Source organism: Penicillium alfredii (genome assembly GCF_028826965.1).
Source record: "Penicillium alfredii strain IBT 34128 chromosome Unknown utg000005l_segment0_segment0, whole genome shotgun sequence".
NCBI classification, from domain to species: Eukaryota; Fungi; Ascomycota; class Eurotiomycetes; order Eurotiales; family Aspergillaceae; genus Penicillium; species Penicillium alfredii.
In genome coordinates, this window is record NW_026622702.1 from 2,963,499 (window position 1) to 2,981,595 (window position 18,097).

Consider the following 18,097-nt stretch of genomic DNA (forward strand, 5'->3'; position numbering starts at 1 on the left):
CGAGTGGTCCCACCAAAGGTCGAGTTTACTTTCACTGTAACAATAATTTTGGAATCTCTGATCAATTATCTAGCTTGTGTATGCCTTCCTACTAGATAATTCACAAATCGTATTTTAAAAAAAAATGAAATGAAGAAGATTGGCCAGCCACACATGACTTCAGCACGATGTCAACATGCCATCACCAGCCCTAACTAACATCTCTCACTCTGGCCTCACAACCATAGTAAACCATAGTATACTGAGGGATACTACAAACAGTCTTTTACACTAACAGGAACAACAGTCAGCCCAAGCCAGCATGAGCACCTCCAAGCTCGAATCGCCCAGCCTCTTCGAGGTCAAGGGCTACGTCGCCGTAGTCACCGGCGCAAGCAGCGGCATCGGGTTAATGGCCGCGCAGACGCTGGCAGCCAACGGCGCACGCGTGTACATCATCGGAAGAAAACCAGAGGTACTGGAGACGGTGGCTGAGAAGTACTCGTCGCACGGGCAGATTATTCCGTCAGTACTGATATCTATACACCCATCAATACACCTCCCCACCCCCAATATAGTCCACGCAACAACATACTGAATAGACATGAGTATACTGATACTGAGAAACAAAATAGCCTCCCAGGCGACATCTCTCGAACAGACGCAATCCCCGACATCGCCTCGGAGCTCCGCAACCGCGAAGAAAGCGGCATCAACATCCTCATCAACACAACAGGTGTGTCCTCCGAACCGCACGCCAAAGCCGAATCCGCCTCCATCGACTTCACCGACGCCGCCGCCGTCGGCGCCTGGATGACCCGCGACGGGCCCGAGGCCTGGCGCTCCTCGTACGCAGGCAACGTCGCCGCGCACCACTTCCTCACTGCGGCTTTACTGCCCTTACTTGACAAGGGCCAGCAGGCTCTCAATGGCGGCGGTGGTAGCAGTAACAACAACAGCAACAGCAACAGCGTGCAGACCAGCGTGGTGTTGAATGTCGCTAGTCTGGCGGGTGTCACTAAGACGCATTCGCAGGGCCAGTTTGCGTATAGCTCGAGCAAGGCTGCGCTCATTCATCTGACGCGCGAGTGGGCGCATGCGTTTATGCCGCTGGGCGTGCGTGTTAATGGGCTTGCGCCGGGTCTGTTTCCGTCGGATACTGTTACGGAGAGGGCGGCGGATCGGGCTCGGTTGTCGCGGTTGGAGGGTGCGGGAGAAAGATTTCCTGCTGGTGTGTTTTTCTCTTCTCTTCTATTTTGTTTTCAGGGGGGGCTCTAACCCAACTCTGGCGCAGGTCGCATTGGCCGTGCTGAGGATATCGGCGCCGTAGTGCTGTATCTCTGCAGTCGGGCCGGGTCCTATGTCAATGGGCAGATCATCAGCCTTGACGGAGGTGCGTTATGCTTATCCCATGACTTCCCCTTGACTTGCCATCTAACCAGCACAGGTCTACTCTTGAGATCCCCCGGGGCCGTGTAAGAAAATGCAAGTATACAGTATGACAAAAATATTTCGCATCTCAATGGGTCTTTTATTTTCATCATTGGTATCAACAGACGGCCAGGCGAACCATACAGAATTAAGTCGGCAAAAGCCTTGTTCGCATGCAGTCCCCTTCCGTCGCTCGTCCAGTAGCCTTCTGAAGGACAGGAAATGAAATCTATCACAGGAAATAGTCGGGTGTGCGTCTCGATACCATAGGCTCTCCTGCTCGGGGGCAAGGGTCGAATTGTAGGCTGCGCTGGAGTCAGGGCTGCACGTAGCTCTGTTTTCAAGGGTGTTACTCACAATGTGTACTTCAAATGCTCGTCGATCTCCATAATCGCGGCCTGGTTGCCGCAGCGGTAACAGTAATTCGGAGCTGCACCTCATCAGCGACATGCCCCTCAGACCGAAAACTCCACGATGCATACCTGAAAAAATGGTCACCACATTCCGATCCTGCGACCAGTTATATCCCTCCATCACCAATTGATGCGCGCGTGCCACCAGAGTCAAGCCGTTGTTGTGATTGAACGCCTCCGAAATGTCCTGCCCGAACGTGTACCCCGCACCTCGAGGAGAAATTCCCCAGCCGCATCGGTCATCTGGGTCACTCCACAGCAGGTCACACATGGGACCCTCGTGCGGGACTTCTTGGATGCGGTCCAGTGACCGGATGTTGTCGAGGGTGTCAATGGACGGGCTCAGCCCACCGTGCAGACAGAAAATCTGGTTTTCAATGAGAGCAGTGAGGGGGAGGTAGTCGAAGAGGTCGGTGAAGTATTTCCACACGTTGGCGTTGCCGTATTTGCGGAGGCACTCGTCATAGAACCCGTACACCTGGGTGATCTGTCGGGACTCGTGGTTTCCACGGAGGATGGTAATGCGCTGCGGGTACCGGATCTTGAGGCAGACCAGGAGCGTGACGGTCTCAACAGAGTAATAGCCGCGGTCGACGTAGTCGCCTGCAAAGACACACAGAGGACAAAATTAGAATTGAGCTTCTCCACATCCACTCCCACTCTCACTCCGACCGACACCACTCACCCATGAAGAGGTAGTTTGTATCCGGGTTGGGACCGCCGATGCGGAACAGCTCCATTAGGTCGTGGAACTGGCCGTGTATATCACCGCACACCGTCACCGGGCATTTCTATCGATTGTCAGTGGGCTGCGTGGGCTGCCACCCGACCGGAGACAACATACCACTGGCTGCACGTTCGACTCCTCCTGCAACACCTCTCTTGCCTATACACACGCACATCATCAATTCGAGATCTCTTGCCATCATCCACGAGACAAGACACCCACCCGATCGCACAGCCGCCGCACATCCTCCTCCGCTAATTGTTTGCAGGTCATCAAACTCTCAATCCACCCGTCCAGTGTCGGTATGGATCCGGGGTCGCTTGTGGGCGAGAGGCGGTGGGGTTCGGGCGACCGCGCCGTATCAATTTCCATGTTGTTATCCATGGTGTCGGGGTGCACACCGGGCTGAAAAGGAGGAGGGGCCAGCTGGTGGAGGGGCGGTCTCGTGAGAAAAGCACACAGGAATTCGGGGGAGTCAGGCAGCAAAATCCAAGAAACAAGGAAACAAGGAACGCAGGAGTAAGAAAAAGATATCAATTCAGCAGCAAGACAATTTCCCTAGATCGATTCAAGGGATGAGAGAAGGACTTGGGGGCGACGTAGGAAAGGGAGAAGAGATGAGAGTTGGGGAGGGCAGGTTTGGGTGGGTTGCGCCACGCTCCAGCCACACCGCTCTCTCCACCTACGTCGGTGCAAGTATGGCGCCAAATAAACATGATTTCTACGATAAGCATGGAAATTCTTCAAATGATATTAAATTCATGGTTTCCATTTGATCATCAATTACTAGTAGCACCTAGATAATATCTCCCCCAAACCCGCCGAATCCGCCAGAACCTCCGCCGAATCCTCGACCAAATGGTCCGCGATTGCGTCCCATGGGAGGCTCGCCCGGACCTACAGGGTCATATCGTGCTCCCGGTGGTGCGCGAGGGTCATATTCTCCATTCCCTGATCCGCCCGATCCCCCAAAGAGCGGGTCGTCGAACGTGGGATGCATGCCACCGCCGCGGGGCCCGAAGCCGGGACCCATGGTGCCCCGAAGAGGATCATTAGGACCAAGTCCCGGAGGATACAGGTCACGCTCTCCAATATTGTATGGATTTCTCCTACCCATCCCTGGCGGATAGCCGTGCGGGGGGCGGTAGATCTCGAACTCATCCTCAAACCCTGGCGGGGCAAAGTCTCCCGGAGGGTTGGGCCGGCGAGGCGCTGCCGCCAGGGGATCATCGAATGGGTAGGGACGGGCAGGCTGAGGGAGCGAGTCGTCTCGGAGGGGGTCTCGTGGCCTTTGCTCGTCGGGTCGCTCTCGAGAGACTTGACTCGTATCCTCATACCCTTCCTTGTACAGCCCGGGTGCGAGCTTCTGGATGACGTTGATTTTGAATAATCCGATTAAATCGTTTAGGCGGGCAGGTGAGATAAACACGTCGCGCAGAGCACCTGTGAGATTGTCTGAGGAGGATAGGGGGAGGGCGGACTCGGACGTGTAGTCCTTGACGGCGAGGTCAAATGAGCTGGTGCGGTCGTCGCCCAGGGCCAATGCAAATATCACAGCGTTGTTCCCGAGCCGACTGACTTTGAGCAGGAACTGCATCGACGACTGCGCGTGTGCATACCGAAAGGCACATGTAGAGTTAGCGTTCCATTCTGCGGGGAGGGTAGGACTCTCTGTGGATGTATCTTGGGGAAGTCAGTAAGTGTCAGATAGAACCAGGGTCAAATAGCTCTGGAATCACATACCTATAGTGTGGTCTTCCCCGAGTCCCACCAGCCTGAAGTCCACCGCCGCCATACAAGCATGGCCGATCAGAGCCACGGCTTCATAGGATGTTTTGAGACTCGGCTGACCATCGCCTTGGGGCTGGATTGCTTTGGCTGCAATGTCCAGGATGTTATCCTGCCGCAGTACATCTGGACCTGCCATTTCGATATGGTGTCTTTGGAAGTTGTGAGAACTTGAGAGGTGCTAGGCAACATTGGAATAGAAGACGAAGCGGGACCAAAGCTCCCTCACGTCAGAGCTGTGGCGTCGGAGGGACAATATTCCGGCTGCCCCACGCTCGAGTTTATTTGGTGCCTTGATGCCTTGGTGCCTTGAGGCTCGGTGATGTCCAATTTGGAAGATTGGGTATTCATGGATTATACCCTGGAGCCCAAAATTCATGTGTCATGTTCAATGCACACACACTATATACAGCCACATTGACTAAAAATCGACTAAGAGAGTTACAGCATGGCCTTGGGAAACTTCTTCATGGCCTGCCGCACCCCCAGATCCGCCAGAATCTCCTCGGTCCCACCCAGAATGGCGTCGAACTTGTACGTGCGGTGGAACATCTCCACAACCTTGCCCATGCCTGTCTGGGTCAGTCCACGTCCACCAAAGATGTTGGTGGCATGGTCAGCGATCTCCTGCGCCGCCCGCGTGGCATGCGACTTGAGCAGTCCGATCGGCCCGCCCAAGTGCGCCGCTTGCTCGGCGTAGGTCATGTTGCACATCTGGTAGGCAATAGACTCGAGCCAGGCCTGGTTAGACTCAGAGAGAGAAATCATGCGAGCGAGTCTGCAGAAGACAGGGTTAGGAATCAGGGTAAAACAATTGAGCACATGTAGCAAAACTCACTTTTGGCGAATTGCCGGCTGTTCCACCAGCTTCTTGTTGAAGACAATGCGCTGGTTGCACCATTTCAGACACTCCTCTACGATCGTCATCGACATGCGCACCACTGCGGCCACCATCATAAAGCGTTCGTGGTTGAAGTTGCTCATGATCACGATGAACCCCTTGTGCTCCTCACCGAGAAGGTTTTGCACCGGCACTTTGACGTTCTCAAACTGCACGTAGGCGGTCGCCGCCGCAGTCGAGTATGAGGTCTTGATCTGTTTGGTCTCGACACCCTCACCGCGCGGGATCAAAAGCACGGAAAATCCCTTCTCGGTTCGACAGCCGGTCACAAAATAGTCGGCAAACATGCCGTTGGTGATCCATTTTCTGTAGACAGTCAGCTTTTGTACCTTAACGCAGGGCCGGTATCATTCGCATACTTGGTGCCATTGACAATGTAGTGTTTGCCATCCGGGGTCTTTTCAGCAGTGGTCTTCAGTCCAGCGACATCACTGCCCGCAAAGGCCTCAGTAATAGCCAGGCACATCTTCTTCTGGCCAGATAACACCTCTCCATTAATGCGCTCCTTGAGAGCAGGATCCCACAGCCATTGCTGCACGGCAGTCAGACTGATGGCCATCCCGGCCATGTTTCCATCCTGGAAGCCTATTCAAAGGGAAGAGCAGTTAGCTATAGTTTCGCGGTCCTACATAGTGAACCACCCACCTCGAGCATTGGCGCGCACCATTTCCTGCGCGATGATCATATCGTGCAGATAATCAAATTCCTTCCCATCGACCACACCGCCGAGCAACGAGCGACCGTGAAGATGTTTCCCAGGGCCGAGCCGCATAGCCAAGATATTAGTTTCGGCCATGCGATCGATGAGCCCCTGGCTGATATACGTGCCATCCTTCTCCTTTTCCTGCGCCTCGGGCGTGACGTGCTTGTCGGTGAACTCGCGGATCGCACGCTGGAGGCGGCGGTGGCTCTCCTTGTAGTAAGGGCTCTTGAACTGCGGGCGCAGCCACAGCGGTTCCGCATAGGGGACCGGACTCAGCGCGCCAGGCGTAGGCTCGATGACCTCGGGCTTTTCGCCCTCGAGTGTCCCGATGCAGAGGTCTTCGCGGTACTTCTCTAGCACCTCCTGGCGGTGCAGGTTGTAGAAGTCGGTAGTCGCGTCCTGGCCGGCCACTTGGGCGAGCACGACGCTGCCGCCGGGGTGGGCATCGACGAAATCGGTTAGGTCGTACACCCGGTGGTCGATGATGCACCAGAGAGAATCCTCGGTGGTGTGTTTGGCGACCTCGGCACGAGTCAGTGTTTGGGATGGCATTTTGGGTGTAGAGGAGTTAGTGGTTGAGAGGGAAGGTCATGGGTGCGTTGGTATGTAAATACCCCGGATTGTGGCCTGCCAATCACGGCGCTGGCGATGGTCACAGTGTTGGGCCGAGGGCCGAGGAGGATGATGTAACGACTTCTCCCTAGATGCGGATTATATGAAAGGATATGAAAGAATAAGATCACCTTGGAATAATGCTTATGATAATTTCAACATGATACTAGTACAATTATCCTTCTAGAGAAGTTCGAAAATGCAGTCGCGAATAATAAATCGTGAACAGTAATCGACTTCACATGGACAGTCCACGACCCATCTTTGATCGACAATCTGCACTTACCCCTGTCGCACTACTTCATAGCATAGTTTATATTTGTGTTTTACCCCCGGATATCATATGACCAGTACATAGTATATGCGCAAGCTTATACTTCTACTTCCACCTCCACTTTACTAGGATCAAGGGACATCAATAACACAATTAAAATTACATCTCTCCGGCTGGGTATCTTATAATTCGAGTTGCAAGGGTATCATCGCCGCGGTGACTCTGGTTTGGTCACAGGACTTGCGCCCACCTGCGATGATCCAATCTCATGAACAACAGATCCAGACGTTCCAATCTCGTGCACTGGCGCCGTATGGCTGGGTAGTTCCGTGGGCGCGTCCACCGGCTGGGGCTTTCGTCCTCCTCCCAAACACGCAATGATCTTCTTGCGGAACAGAAGCAGGACCACGATCACAACGGCCGCAACACACCCAATGACAATTCCTGCAATGGCGCCACCAGACAGCGAGGAGCCGCCTCCGCTGCTGCCACCACCCCCAGAACCAGTGCCAGTCGCACTCGAGCTGGATGATGAATCTGTGGTGGAACTGGCCGACGTGCTGGGTGGGCTGGTGACAGTTTCGGTGGTGCCTGGCACAGAACGAATATGATCAGTACGATGGATGAATATCTTCGAGGGAATGGCGAGAACTCACCCGAGTTGGATCCGCTTTCCGTGGGGTGTACTCGGTAGAGTGTGCTATACGACCAGCCCGAGGTCACACACATGTAATGCGTGAAAACAGGCGATCCATGGGGCGACGTGTGGGGGATTATCATAGTCCGACAGGTCCGGTCAGATGCACTGTGCGATTCTGTGTGAGTATACAGGCCGGGAACACAGCAGCCGAATATGCTCACCATTTGTGAGAGCCGCCATTGCCATAGAATAGAGTCGCGCCATCATGCGGGGCTGCACATCCGGTCGCAACTGCCGTGGCATCTTTCTCTAAACAATCGCCGATGCCATCGGAAATCGAGAAGACCTGGGTCGTTGGGCAGATGATTGCCCCTGGGACGAGATGGTTAGCGGGTGAGAACCTGGGGCTTCGGTGTCGCGCTCCTGAACTGTTTTCAGGAGATGTGCTCAAGGGGGAGAAAACGCACGGGTGGTGCTGGGCTCCACGAACCACCCCTGGAAATAGGGCTCGCTCGTGATGGACATTCTGCGATAGAAGAATGCCGTGCGAATCTCACGGTCTTCAAGGATGCGCGGAAGATGGCAAGGAAGAAGTCCAGCAGAAGGAGTTTAAAATCACGATCGGCCGGGTTTCGCTATTAATAAAATGGCCCCCAGGGACTCGGCTCAGCGTCTAAGTCTCCAGACCCACCGCGATCATCTTGCAGAATTGCAAATCCCGGCTTGTGGTCAGAAGAGACAAGTGAAGGAGCATCCATGGATCGATATCGGGGACTTTTGACTTGATCTGAAATGACTCAGACACCTCGTGGTTGAAGCCTCACGTTGCGATGCTCGGAGCATTCTCCTTGCTGATATTTCTCGCTTGGGGCCATGTGGGGATGTGCTAGCGCCTTTATCGGAAATCCCCGCCGAGCGGAGTCAGAAGAGAAGGTTGGGAGAGATCGAGAGTCAATCTGGCATGGATTGGGGCCTGGATAGTCCTTGGATAGTCCTTGGATAGTCCTTGGATAGTACTTGCTTGTACTATATACACTGGTCAGTGATAAAGATAATAGCTTATGCACATCACAACCAACACTGTCCACATTACATGTAGGGCTGGTAGCTGAATCCTTGCAATCCTTGCAGTCCTGAACATTGGGGTTGCTTCGCTTATCGAGCCCGCTAGTATCAAGTCGAGTTAGCAGGGAATATATCCAAGACGCTTGGCAATGCCCAACAGAGCCTCCTGATTTTCTTTCTTTCTTTCCCTTTTTTTTTTTATCTTTTCTCTTTTCCTTGTGCCAATCGCTCTCCACAATGCCTTCCAACCACTGTACCGGTAACCCTACATTCAACGAGGTCTACGGCGGAGCCTTCTCGGAATGGCCCGAGAATCTGCCCGGCCTCATCTGCAAGACGCCGCCGATCGGCTCCAACAGTGCTGCCCGCTTTGCGCAGTGCTGCTCCGGTCCTGTCTACAATGTCACTGCGCCGACGAGCCCTGATCATCCAGCGTACCCTGTCAGTTGTGCCACGCTCTGCCAGGTCGACCCGGCCTTTCACCGGTTCAACGATAAATACCCGTACCATTGGAGCGACCAGTTCATGTGCATGATGGGTAATGACACGGAATCTTCAAACTTTGAGGTTGTCTGCGACACCGTCACGGTGAAGGGGAAGCCTGCTCCCACGTCCTTTAGCCATACCCCGACGGGCAGCTGGATGACCAAGACCTACGATCTCGATGATCACGGCTTCCCTCGAGGGGACACATTTGACACCAAGACCAGTCTGGAGAGCCCATCGACTCTGGCTGCTACGACAGGTTCCGCGGGGACCACTTCAGCTTCAGCATCGGCTTCCTCGTCCATCAGCTCGCCTCCGTCGTCGAACGACAGTCCTACGGCAGCAACTACGTCGACGTCGACAACGCCTACTCCGACCAGCACATCGAGTGGAGACAGACTCAGCGTGAGGAAAGCCTCTACCATGCTGCTCGCTGCTTCTGTGCTTTGCATGGGATGGGGATCTCTATAAGAGTATGGCAGAGGAGACTAAATTGGTCCGTGGATGGTTTATAAAGCGAGCGGTTGAAAGTCCATTACATTCTAATTTCCATTGACGAGCTACACATAATGTCGATTCATATTCCTAGCTGCTGTTTATTTTGTGGTATTTTAATCAATCTATGAGGTGAGCAATGTCATACAACGTGTGCTGACGCCAGCCACACGTCATCGGGAGTAAATAGTTTCATGCCAACCATTTTACCTCTTCTACTTTAGATCTGTTTCTATGGGAACAAAACACAGTCGGTTTCTCTATTTTCAATTTCCGATTACCCAGGATGTCCCAATCCTTCACCGGGTCTTGCCTGTGCAAGAACATCACCTACCGCATCGACCTACCCGCCTCCGAGCCTGTTCCCGAGGTATGCATGCCTTGCACTTAAACGAGCATACTTCCATACACACACTCAATATGCTAATTCCAACCTCAATCTCCAATCTCCAAGATCGTCCTCTGCCACTGCACCAATTGCAAACACTACACCGGCTCCGGCTTCTCCGCCAACATCATCGTCCCACAGACCAGTCTCAATTTCACCGAGGGCACCCCGAAACTCTACCTAGATCGCAACGACCGCGGCGGCCAGGTGCGGCGCACGTTCTGTGCGAATTGCGGCTCGCCGCTCACGTCGCAGCCCAGCGGCGAGGACAGAATGATTGTGGTCAAGTCCGGCACGTTAGATGACGAGAGTCGGGCCAATTGTGGGAAGTTGAGCATGGAGATCTATCACCAGCGTAAGGATCGCTGGACGGATGCACTGGGGCAGGAGGGGGTGCAGAGGATTAATGGGATGTGGTAGAGATAGTGGTTAGGTGTGATAATCAGGGGGAGTATGAGATTTCCTCGAGTATAAGGATTTGTAGCTGTCTTCTGATAACTCTAGGTAGAGACGGAAATATTCCGCAGAAAATAAAGAGAAAGAAAAGGAGGCTGAGTAAAAAGGGTATTAAAAAGGGTATTAAAAAGGGTATTAAAATAAATGTTTTCTACAAGGGAAAGATGTAGAGAAGGTACAGCAATTAGGGCCACGAAAACGACATGAGAAACAACACAAAACAAGAACGAGATAGGACTCCTAGGTAACCATCTTTTTCCCACGATGCCACTCTACTGGCTTCAAGGCCATGGCCATACCGAAAAACATATAGTTATCTGCATTTTCCACGGCCTCAAACAGCGATGCAAGATCCACACATTTCTCCCAATCATAGCCAAATACCTTCTGACCCGAGCCATCGATATACTCTTTGTCAATAACTGAAGTTACATTAGCAAGGCCACACCAATACTTCTCACCACACTCGATGAAACTTACCATGTGGGTGTCCAATATAATGGAGATATTCATGGAGGGTACCGCCGGGAATAAGATGGTCTTGTAGTAGTGTAGACTTGGGATAGCCTCCTTGGTCTCCTCTCACCTCGGATAAAGTCTCTGGGAAGTCATCCCACACTGCCTGGCAGATGACAATCACATCGGTGTTGTATGTCAAGCCATTTTGTAGAATGGATGGTCACAGAGACCTGGGTATTGTGGATTGCCATCTTTGTCCAGACTGTCCCATTCCCATGCCACACCCAGATCAAGAGCTTTGTTATACCAAGCACGTCGTGGTTCGGGGCTAAAAGTGCCAGGTGGAGTGCACAAACACGCAGTCATTCGTCGCCGATTATTTCCCATGTCACTAGTCTCCTCACCACCCAGTTTCGCCACTGAATATCTTGCAGCAGTGTTTGCAGAGCTTGGAGGGTGAAGGCCAAAACCTGGCAGAGTGATGTTAGGTGCAATCTGTTGTCGTCACTTGGGTTGCCGGTCCGTTCCGTTGTATCGCCAGCATGCTCTCTCGGCACCGATAGGTAATAGTATGCATGGAAAGATTATCGCAAGGCACACATGTCCATATATGTCTCGACGTCAATATCGTCTGTATGTTCTCCGATGATCTCGAGACGTGATTCGCCTCTTCGCATACGTGAGACCCTCACATTGGCTTACCTAACACCCAGAAGTCGAAGTCCTCAAATTTCCTAGGGGGGATTTAGAGATCTTTGGGACAAAGGGTTGTGGGGTTTCGTGGGCGAGCCACCACGAGCATGTTGTTAACGCGCACGGCATGTTCCATGGCTACGTTTTTCTCAGCGAGGTGTGATATTGATAGATTCAGTAACTTAATAGTTAATAACTGTAGAAACTAGAGCACTGTCACAGAAAATATAATAAACATCAAAAGGTTGATTATTCCCAAGCAAAATAAATCAGATTTCTTCAATTTAGCATAAACCCTACAGGCTTCCCAATTAATCAGTGTCAATGTCTGATCCCATATCTTCTTTGAGAGTAATTCCGTTGAGTGCTGAGACGATGAATTTCTTCTGCATGCCTGCGAAGATGCATCTCATGGAGCAGATCGTCGTCACATATGACACCTTCGATCCTGGAAGTGTTTCTCTCGAAAGTGTCGCAGGGTGGACTTATACTCGCTATATTTCTGTGTTCGGCGATGAATGGGAAGTCCAGCGTCACCATAATATTGAAAACATCGCCGGGGCTTCTTGGCCTTCCTAATATAATTTCCGGCTTTCGCGAGAAGGACACTGAGTCGGCCGAGATTGAATAACCATGGGCTCTGAGATCTGTTCGTTATTCCTTCCGGACAAAGGATGATGCTGAGCTTCGAGGAAATGACTTCAAGTGATACGTCCTGCCGTTCTTTCCTGGGCAGCTGTTTGCAACGGTGCGTTTATATCCCGTTCTGGAGTCCCACCAATGCTGAATACCATGTGGGCTATTTGTAGATGCTTGACAGAATCCCCCATCTCTGATTGTATTCATCAGTAAATATGACTGCTACAACGTGTCTGAGAAAGGTCCCAAAAAGTGTTGGCAACTGAAAGAACAGGCAAACACAACTTCCGAGGATCAACAAACCCTTGCCAAAAACATTCAAGCAGCAGGAGCCACATAGTACAACCCAGACTGCAGCAAGTCCTCAGCAAGAGAATATACCTTCATCTTGGCCTTTACCTCCTCAACCCCTAAACAAGGAAACTTGTCCCATGCATGGTTGCAGTTCTCGGCGCGATGACAAACAACATGCCGACCAGGTAGCTGTGCGATCCGAGAAGCAAGGCGCTCAGTTTCTTCCGCCAGGTTGTCATACGATGCAGTGACAAACAGCGTCTTCAGGGGGAACCGCTCTGGGTCTGCATAAATCGGCGACACTCGAGGATCACTGGCAAGCTCGAACGATGGAATGAAAGCACTCCTGAAGAGACGCAGTAGGAAGGGTGGCAGTGGGAATCCCCCATCAACAGGGGCCTTCTTGGTACTTGGGTCTGGGACGCAGTCAACGGCAGGATAGAAAGCCAGGACAGTATGAATAATCTTTGGTGGAAAATTCGAAGAAGTGGCCAGTGCCAGTGCAAGGTTTCCGCCAGAGCTGAATCCGGACAGAGAGACCATCGATGAATCAAAGCAATCTGGCTTCCCCAAGACCCAATTCAAAACATCCTCGCCATCTTGCAATGACGCAGGAAACGGATTTTCGGGTGTCACTCGGTACTGGACATCCAGTACTGTATGTCCTGCTTTCCCACTCATCTGCTTACAAAACTCGTCGTCGCTGCCGTGTGCAGACACCATATATCCACCACCGTGGAAGTTGATTAGAACAGGGGTGGCAGTATTCGCATCTTTCTGGCGTGGTTCGTAAACAAACGTTTTGATCGGTCGTTTGTCGTCTCGGGAGGGGATGAAGTAGACAGCGTCAGGACAGGCAAGACTGTATCCGTGAAGTCGAACCAGCGCTCTGAGGAAAAGTGCGACAATTTTGAGGTATAGGTATTTCAATAGATTCATTTGGAAGGCAATGAGTTGAGTATATCTGAACTGATATTTGATAGGGATGTGACTTCGTGGCCATCTATATAATGGAATTGGTTGCCTGAGAGTGCTCGGATCTCATAGTGCCGTGGAGTTGGGATGGAGTATCGCTATGGTTCGATATGCCTCGTCCCAGAACGTAAATGATCATCCACAACGGCACTCATTTCTGGCATCCTGCATATAGTACAACATAGCGCAGTTTTCATGCAGAAAGGTTTGGTATACCCGAAACGTTCAAGCCGTGTTTTTTTTTTCCCGAAGGTGAAGACGTTATTCAATCTGTTGGGAAAGGTTTCGTCATCAGCGGCTGGGAACCTGTTGTCGCCACGACGGTGGAAGTATATAGAAACATAATGTTGAATTCCTAAGGGGTGGTTTCTATCTGTCATCCTAGTGGGTACTCAACAAAAGAGAAACTTGACCAATCTCAAACATCTGTCTCTTTTGTCTCTCTTACTCCCTCTCCCTCTCTGAATCCAAAGAACCAGAAAGTATGTACCATACTAATACGCGTGGCCCTTGTCGTACCCCCTGCAGGCTTTGAGGTTGAAAATCACTTCAATCGAGACGGCCTCATTGGTGACCGGTCAGTACCATGCAGCGTGTCCATGAAGCCAACCACGCCATAGTGTTGAAGGGGTTTCTCATGATGCAAGTCATGAAGCTCTGGCGTAGGAAGCCGACCAAAGGTGTAACCACTGTGCGCCGCCGTAGCGTCCCATACAGCATAGGTAGCAAAAAGCATCTGTGTGATGAAATGACCACGACATATCGCTAGAGGTAGAGCGATGGGAAGGCCATTCTGAACCAGCATTTCAATCGGGTGGCAGTATATCGCTGCAAACCCGATAGGCGTGTTGAACTCATGGTGTTTCTGGTGAATCCAGAAAAACCACTTGTGGTGAAGCAAGCGATGGATATAGTAGAAGATGACTTCTCGAAGAGCTATTCCGCATGCAAATTCGGTGACAAAGCCGAGGGGAGTGGGTAGCTCGGGTTCGAACCGGTAGGTCGAGGTGCGCCAGCCAAGTAGCCAGTGGTAGCCGAACACGGTGGCACAGGTGTAGAAGTAGTTCAAAAGCGAGTAGATAATGGCCTGGCGAGTCTTTTCTGGCGTCGGCTGTTTCTCCCATGGCTGAATCTTGCGTGCTTTGGCAAAGCTTGGAAATTGATCCATCACCAGATACATAGTGGCTGGGACCACGAAACCGATAGTGAGGACCACTGTCCCTACTATCGATTCAACAAGGCCATATGGGTATGTGGTACAGACATATTGCCAGAGTTTGGCGAAATTGTCAAGCTCAAGCCAGAAAGTATCTAGCAACATAGTCATTTGGTGTGGTAGAAGGGAAGGGGTCTGGAATTGTTTGGAACGGAGCAAAGGCACAATTGAAGTTTGCGGTCTGTATCATTCTTAGACCTCATTATTATTAAATACCATGGACTCATCATCCGGCCGAACTACTCGTGATGCGTGGTAGGAATCGGAGGCAATTGCGTGAATCCATCCCCCGCTCTGATATGCCGGCCCAACAAACACGATAAGCTGTACTACGCCAAAGGCTTATTCATACAACACTAGCATGTGAAGACATGAGAGTGTTGGTGTTTTTCTTGGGAGTTTTGGGATGTCCTCGGGCATTGATGTGCAAAGAGTAGGTTGATAGGGACATCTACCACGGATAGTGGTGGAGGGGGAAATGAGCTAATTGGTTAGTTATCTAGAGCTAGTTATTCATCACTGAAGTTATTTGTCTCTTGCGGTATGCATTGGTCTTATTGGTTGGTCGGATGTTTAGTTTTATGGGAGGCAGTGTCAAAAGAAGGTGCCGGCATAAATGTTGACACGTATAGCCCACCACCACTAGGTTGGGGGCTTGGATGGCAGCAGAAAAGAATGTCAAAATGCTCTCTGCCGAGGCAGGTATTGTAATATCTAATTCATATGTATTACTTATAAAGAGATATTGTTTCTATGTAGTCATTCTGTGGAAGTATTCCTTCCCACTTCAAGTCTTGACTATCATCTTGCTGATCACTCTTGCTATTCTGTTCACCAGACCCTCATACCTACAACAATGGAGAAGGTCCTGAATGACTACATGGCCCACCCTCAGCGTCATGCAAGTGCAGTTGGTTTCTCTCTGATCAGGGCAGAGGGTAAGGCCATTCATAAAATGCACCACAGTGATAGATTATTCTAAACTATCCAGATGACCCTCAGTTCATACAGAGCTTTAAGGGCAGCCTTGGCTTTGGAAGAACTGAGCAGTTCCGCGATGATAGCTTTATCTGGCTTGCCTCTGCAACCAAGCTTGTCACCACTACTGCTGTCTTGATCGCAAGTCAAATGGGACTCCTGAGTCTTCAAGACACTGCCGACACCTATCTCCCAGAACTAGCTGAGATGGAAATTCTCATTGGCTTTGAGGCGTGCTTAACTGGTGGAAGTATGCATTAGTCCTTACCCCCCCCCCCCCCCCCCCCTAATATTCTGGACACTAATAGTACTAGGTATCCCAATTACGAAAAGAGCAAAAAATCCCATCACAATTCACCAGCTCCTGACCCACACCAGTGGGCTAGCGTATCTGTTCCTCACCAAGGACCTTAAGAAATGGGCGACTTACAACAATCGAAGATCCGATGAATTGTCCAGCTCTCTGGTGAGTACTCACTATCCATCAAACATAAGCATAGTAAGTCGGCTCATGAAAAACGCAAATACAGGAAGACTGCCATCACCCACTTCTATTTGAGCCTGGCCAAGGCTGGGCCTATGGTCCTGGTTTTGACTGGGCTGGTCGGATTGTGGGTTTTGACTGCAATTTTGCCTTTGTTGCAGACATCTAATACATGGATCATCTAGATTGAGGTGGTATCCCAGTGCTCATTTGAGGAATTTTGCAAGCGATATATCTGGGATCAGATTGGGGCACATGATTGCACTTTTCGCCCCAAATCCAGGCCTGATCTACTGGCTCGTCGCTTGGAAATCACTCGCCCAACTCGGAACAATGGTGTTAGTATGAACTTGAACCCATATCCGCTTGAACCATCCCACGACCTTGGAGGAATTGGGCTTTGGACAACGCCTCGAGATTTTAACCTCTTTCTCTGGCACCTTTTTATAAAGCCAAATGGTTTGGTGACACCTGAAAATTTAAATCGCATTCTTGAGCCACAGGTATCAGACACCAAGTTGGTCACAGAGAGCATGCATGGCTCCAATGGTGGCATACTTACTAGTACTTTCCCTGAACATTTTCCACTGGATTTTGGTCTTGGGGCTTGCATCACAACAAGAGATCTTCCAGGACGTCGACCAAAGGGCTCTGTGAGCTGGCTGGGGTATCCTAATGAGTACTGGGTATGTAATCCATCACCATCAAAGGGGTATTGCCTGATATGTGTTACAGTGGTTTGACCCGAAGAACAAAATCTGCGGTGTTCTCTACATGCAGATGATCCCTGCTGGTCTCAATGAAGCTGCCAATCTGCTGGTTGGCGTTGAAGAAGCGGTCTACAAAGACATGAGAGGTAGAGGTATTCCAGAGGTGCAGATGCAGAGACTGTGACGCTTTTGACTAGCATATATTTTACGGAGGATCCCCTCAAATCCAATGGTTTTTGAACGACACATAGAAACATAAGTGATTGATAACAACGGGTCTAACCATTTGTTGTGAGTTCAAGTCTTATCGCACATAAGGGGGCGCGGTATTCGCAGTATGCTGCGAAAAACAGCAAATCCTAATGCTAAGTGGTCCGGGATGCAAGCCCTAAGCGGTTCCAGTCGTGAAAGTGCTCTGTTCCTTTTGTATTTACTGTCATTAGATTTACATTTGGCATGGAACTGAATATAAGGTAAGGATGCATGATGTAACCGACCTCCAGTTAACGACTTGGTGCCATATATGAAAAGAACCTAATCAGGATTTTCCGCGATATCATCCTCATCTCAATCCAATGATCTAATGAAATTATCCTAGATTTCCCGACAAAGACGATCCTTCCTCTTCTCAGGACTTAGCGCATGGACATTATTCCCTTTTTTTTTTTTATTCTTGCATCTTATGCTACTCAGCTTGCAGAACCCCGCCGTGTGTGGTGGGAGAGGGCGATGGGGCATTGCGTGGGCTGCGAGGTGACCCAGCCCAATTGTATTCACCTTTTCTACTTAACCGCCTCGCATTTTAGCTTCTAGGACTAAACAGCCATATTTTGGAGGAAGAAAAACCATTATGTATCCATCGTGTTGGTTAGACTCTGAAGACTCCTGGCTTCCCGACGCCGAAGATGTTTCGACTGCCACAGTGTGGTCCCTTCGTACCTTGGCATCTGACGACCTGTCAATGGAAACTGGACCATTCGAGCAAGTGGATTATTTCTCTCACAACTGGACGGAAGAGGCAGTCTGGGCCTCTTGGCGCTATTCAGCGGCGTGGAAGCACTCGCACAATAATGGACCGAGGCTTGAATATGCGGTCGACCATGGCAAAGGATGTATCGGATACAGCTCAACAATCTAAATGCAAAAGGCAAAAATTGTGTCTGGGTCGAAAGCCGATTCTAAAACGGAGAACAATATCTGATTCACTGCTTCAGGACCGTTTCTCGAAGCACAGCCTTCTACAACATATCGCTGCAATCATAATGGCTCAAGAGGCCAAGGGTGGCCATTC

At 50.8% G+C, this 18,097-nt stretch overlaps 11 protein-coding genes across 11 annotated transcripts; 3 read left to right on the plus strand and 8 right to left on the minus strand.

Annotated features, from left to right (window-relative positions):
• Positions 1-301: 301 nt before the first annotated feature.
• NUU61_004542 (SDR family NAD(P)-dependent oxidoreductase) lies at positions 302-1,458 on the plus strand (the record flags this gene model as incomplete). The annotated part of the gene is made up of 4 exons (XM_056655124.1): positions 302-504; positions 615-1,210; positions 1,274-1,372; positions 1,427-1,458. The coding sequence occupies 4 exons, from the start codon at positions 302-304 to the stop codon at positions 1,456-1,458; spliced, it is 930 nt and encodes a 309-aa protein (XP_056513151.1).
• A 184-nt stretch (positions 1,459-1,642) lies between these two features.
• Positions 1,643-2,934, minus strand: NUU61_004543 (serine/threonine-protein phosphatase; the record flags this gene model as incomplete). The annotated part of the gene is made up of 6 exons (XM_056655125.1): positions 1,643-1,715; positions 1,768-1,840; positions 1,893-2,426; positions 2,509-2,614; positions 2,668-2,709; positions 2,773-2,934. 6 exons carry the CDS (start codon positions 2,932-2,934, stop codon positions 1,643-1,645), a joined length of 990 nt encoding a protein of 329 aa, XP_056513152.1.
• A 412-nt stretch (positions 2,935-3,346) lies between these two features.
• Positions 3,347-4,477, minus strand: NUU61_004544 (proteasome inhibitor PI31 family protein; the record flags this gene model as incomplete). The annotated part of the gene is made up of 2 exons (XM_056655126.1): positions 3,347-4,233; positions 4,294-4,477. The coding sequence occupies 2 exons, from the start codon at positions 4,475-4,477 to the stop codon at positions 3,347-3,349; spliced, it is 1,071 nt and encodes a 356-aa protein (XP_056513153.1).
• A 302-nt stretch (positions 4,478-4,779) lies between these two features.
• On the minus strand, positions 4,780-6,494 carry NUU61_004545 (acyl-CoA dehydrogenase family protein; the record flags this gene model as incomplete). The annotated part of the gene is made up of 4 exons (XM_056655127.1): positions 4,780-5,116; positions 5,177-5,545; positions 5,599-5,824; positions 5,885-6,494. 4 exons carry the CDS (start codon positions 6,492-6,494, stop codon positions 4,780-4,782), a joined length of 1,542 nt encoding a protein of 513 aa, XP_056513154.1.
• A 539-nt stretch (positions 6,495-7,033) lies between these two features.
• Positions 7,034-7,993, minus strand: NUU61_004546 (uncharacterized protein; the record flags this gene model as incomplete). The annotated part of the gene is made up of 4 exons (XM_056655128.1): positions 7,034-7,419; positions 7,485-7,633; positions 7,690-7,840; positions 7,936-7,993. 4 exons carry the CDS (start codon positions 7,991-7,993, stop codon positions 7,034-7,036), a joined length of 744 nt encoding a protein of 247 aa, XP_056513155.1.
• A 1,208-nt stretch (positions 7,994-9,201) lies between these two features.
• NUU61_004547 (uncharacterized protein) lies at positions 9,202-9,471 on the minus strand (the record flags this gene model as incomplete). Its single annotated transcript, XM_056655129.1, has 1 exon — positions 9,202-9,471. One exon carries the CDS (start codon positions 9,469-9,471, stop codon positions 9,202-9,204), a length of 270 nt encoding a protein of 89 aa, XP_056513156.1.
• Positions 9,472-9,800: 329 nt separating this feature from the next.
• NUU61_004548 (GFA family protein) lies at positions 9,801-10,322 on the plus strand (the record flags this gene model as incomplete). The annotated part of the gene is made up of 2 exons (XM_056655130.1): positions 9,801-9,884; positions 9,969-10,322. The coding sequence occupies 2 exons, from the start codon at positions 9,801-9,803 to the stop codon at positions 10,320-10,322; spliced, it is 438 nt and encodes a 145-aa protein (XP_056513157.1).
• A 276-nt stretch (positions 10,323-10,598) lies between these two features.
• NUU61_004549 (uncharacterized protein) lies at positions 10,599-10,871 on the minus strand (the record flags this gene model as incomplete). Its single annotated transcript, XM_056655131.1, has 2 exons — positions 10,599-10,766; positions 10,839-10,871. 2 exons carry the CDS (start codon positions 10,869-10,871, stop codon positions 10,599-10,601), a joined length of 201 nt encoding a protein of 66 aa, XP_056513158.1.
• Positions 10,872-12,467: 1,596 nt separating this feature from the next.
• On the minus strand, positions 12,468-13,382 carry NUU61_004550 (uncharacterized protein; the record flags this gene model as incomplete). Its single annotated transcript, XM_056655132.1, has 1 exon — positions 12,468-13,382. The coding sequence occupies one exon, from the start codon at positions 13,380-13,382 to the stop codon at positions 12,468-12,470; it is 915 nt and encodes a 304-aa protein (XP_056513159.1).
• Positions 13,383-13,962: 580 nt separating this feature from the next.
• On the minus strand, positions 13,963-14,745 carry NUU61_004551 (sterol desaturase family protein; the record flags this gene model as incomplete). The annotated part of the gene is made up of 1 exon (XM_056655133.1): positions 13,963-14,745. One exon carries the CDS (start codon positions 14,743-14,745, stop codon positions 13,963-13,965), a length of 783 nt encoding a protein of 260 aa, XP_056513160.1.
• Positions 14,746-15,490: 745 nt separating this feature from the next.
• Positions 15,491-16,990, plus strand: NUU61_004552 (serine hydrolase domain-containing protein; the record flags this gene model as incomplete). The annotated part of the gene is made up of 6 exons (XM_056655134.1): positions 15,491-15,572; positions 15,626-15,862; positions 15,927-16,078; positions 16,143-16,223; positions 16,282-16,782; positions 16,832-16,990. The coding sequence occupies 6 exons, from the start codon at positions 15,491-15,493 to the stop codon at positions 16,988-16,990; spliced, it is 1,212 nt and encodes a 403-aa protein (XP_056513161.1).
• Positions 16,991-18,097: the final 1,107 nt, after the last annotated feature.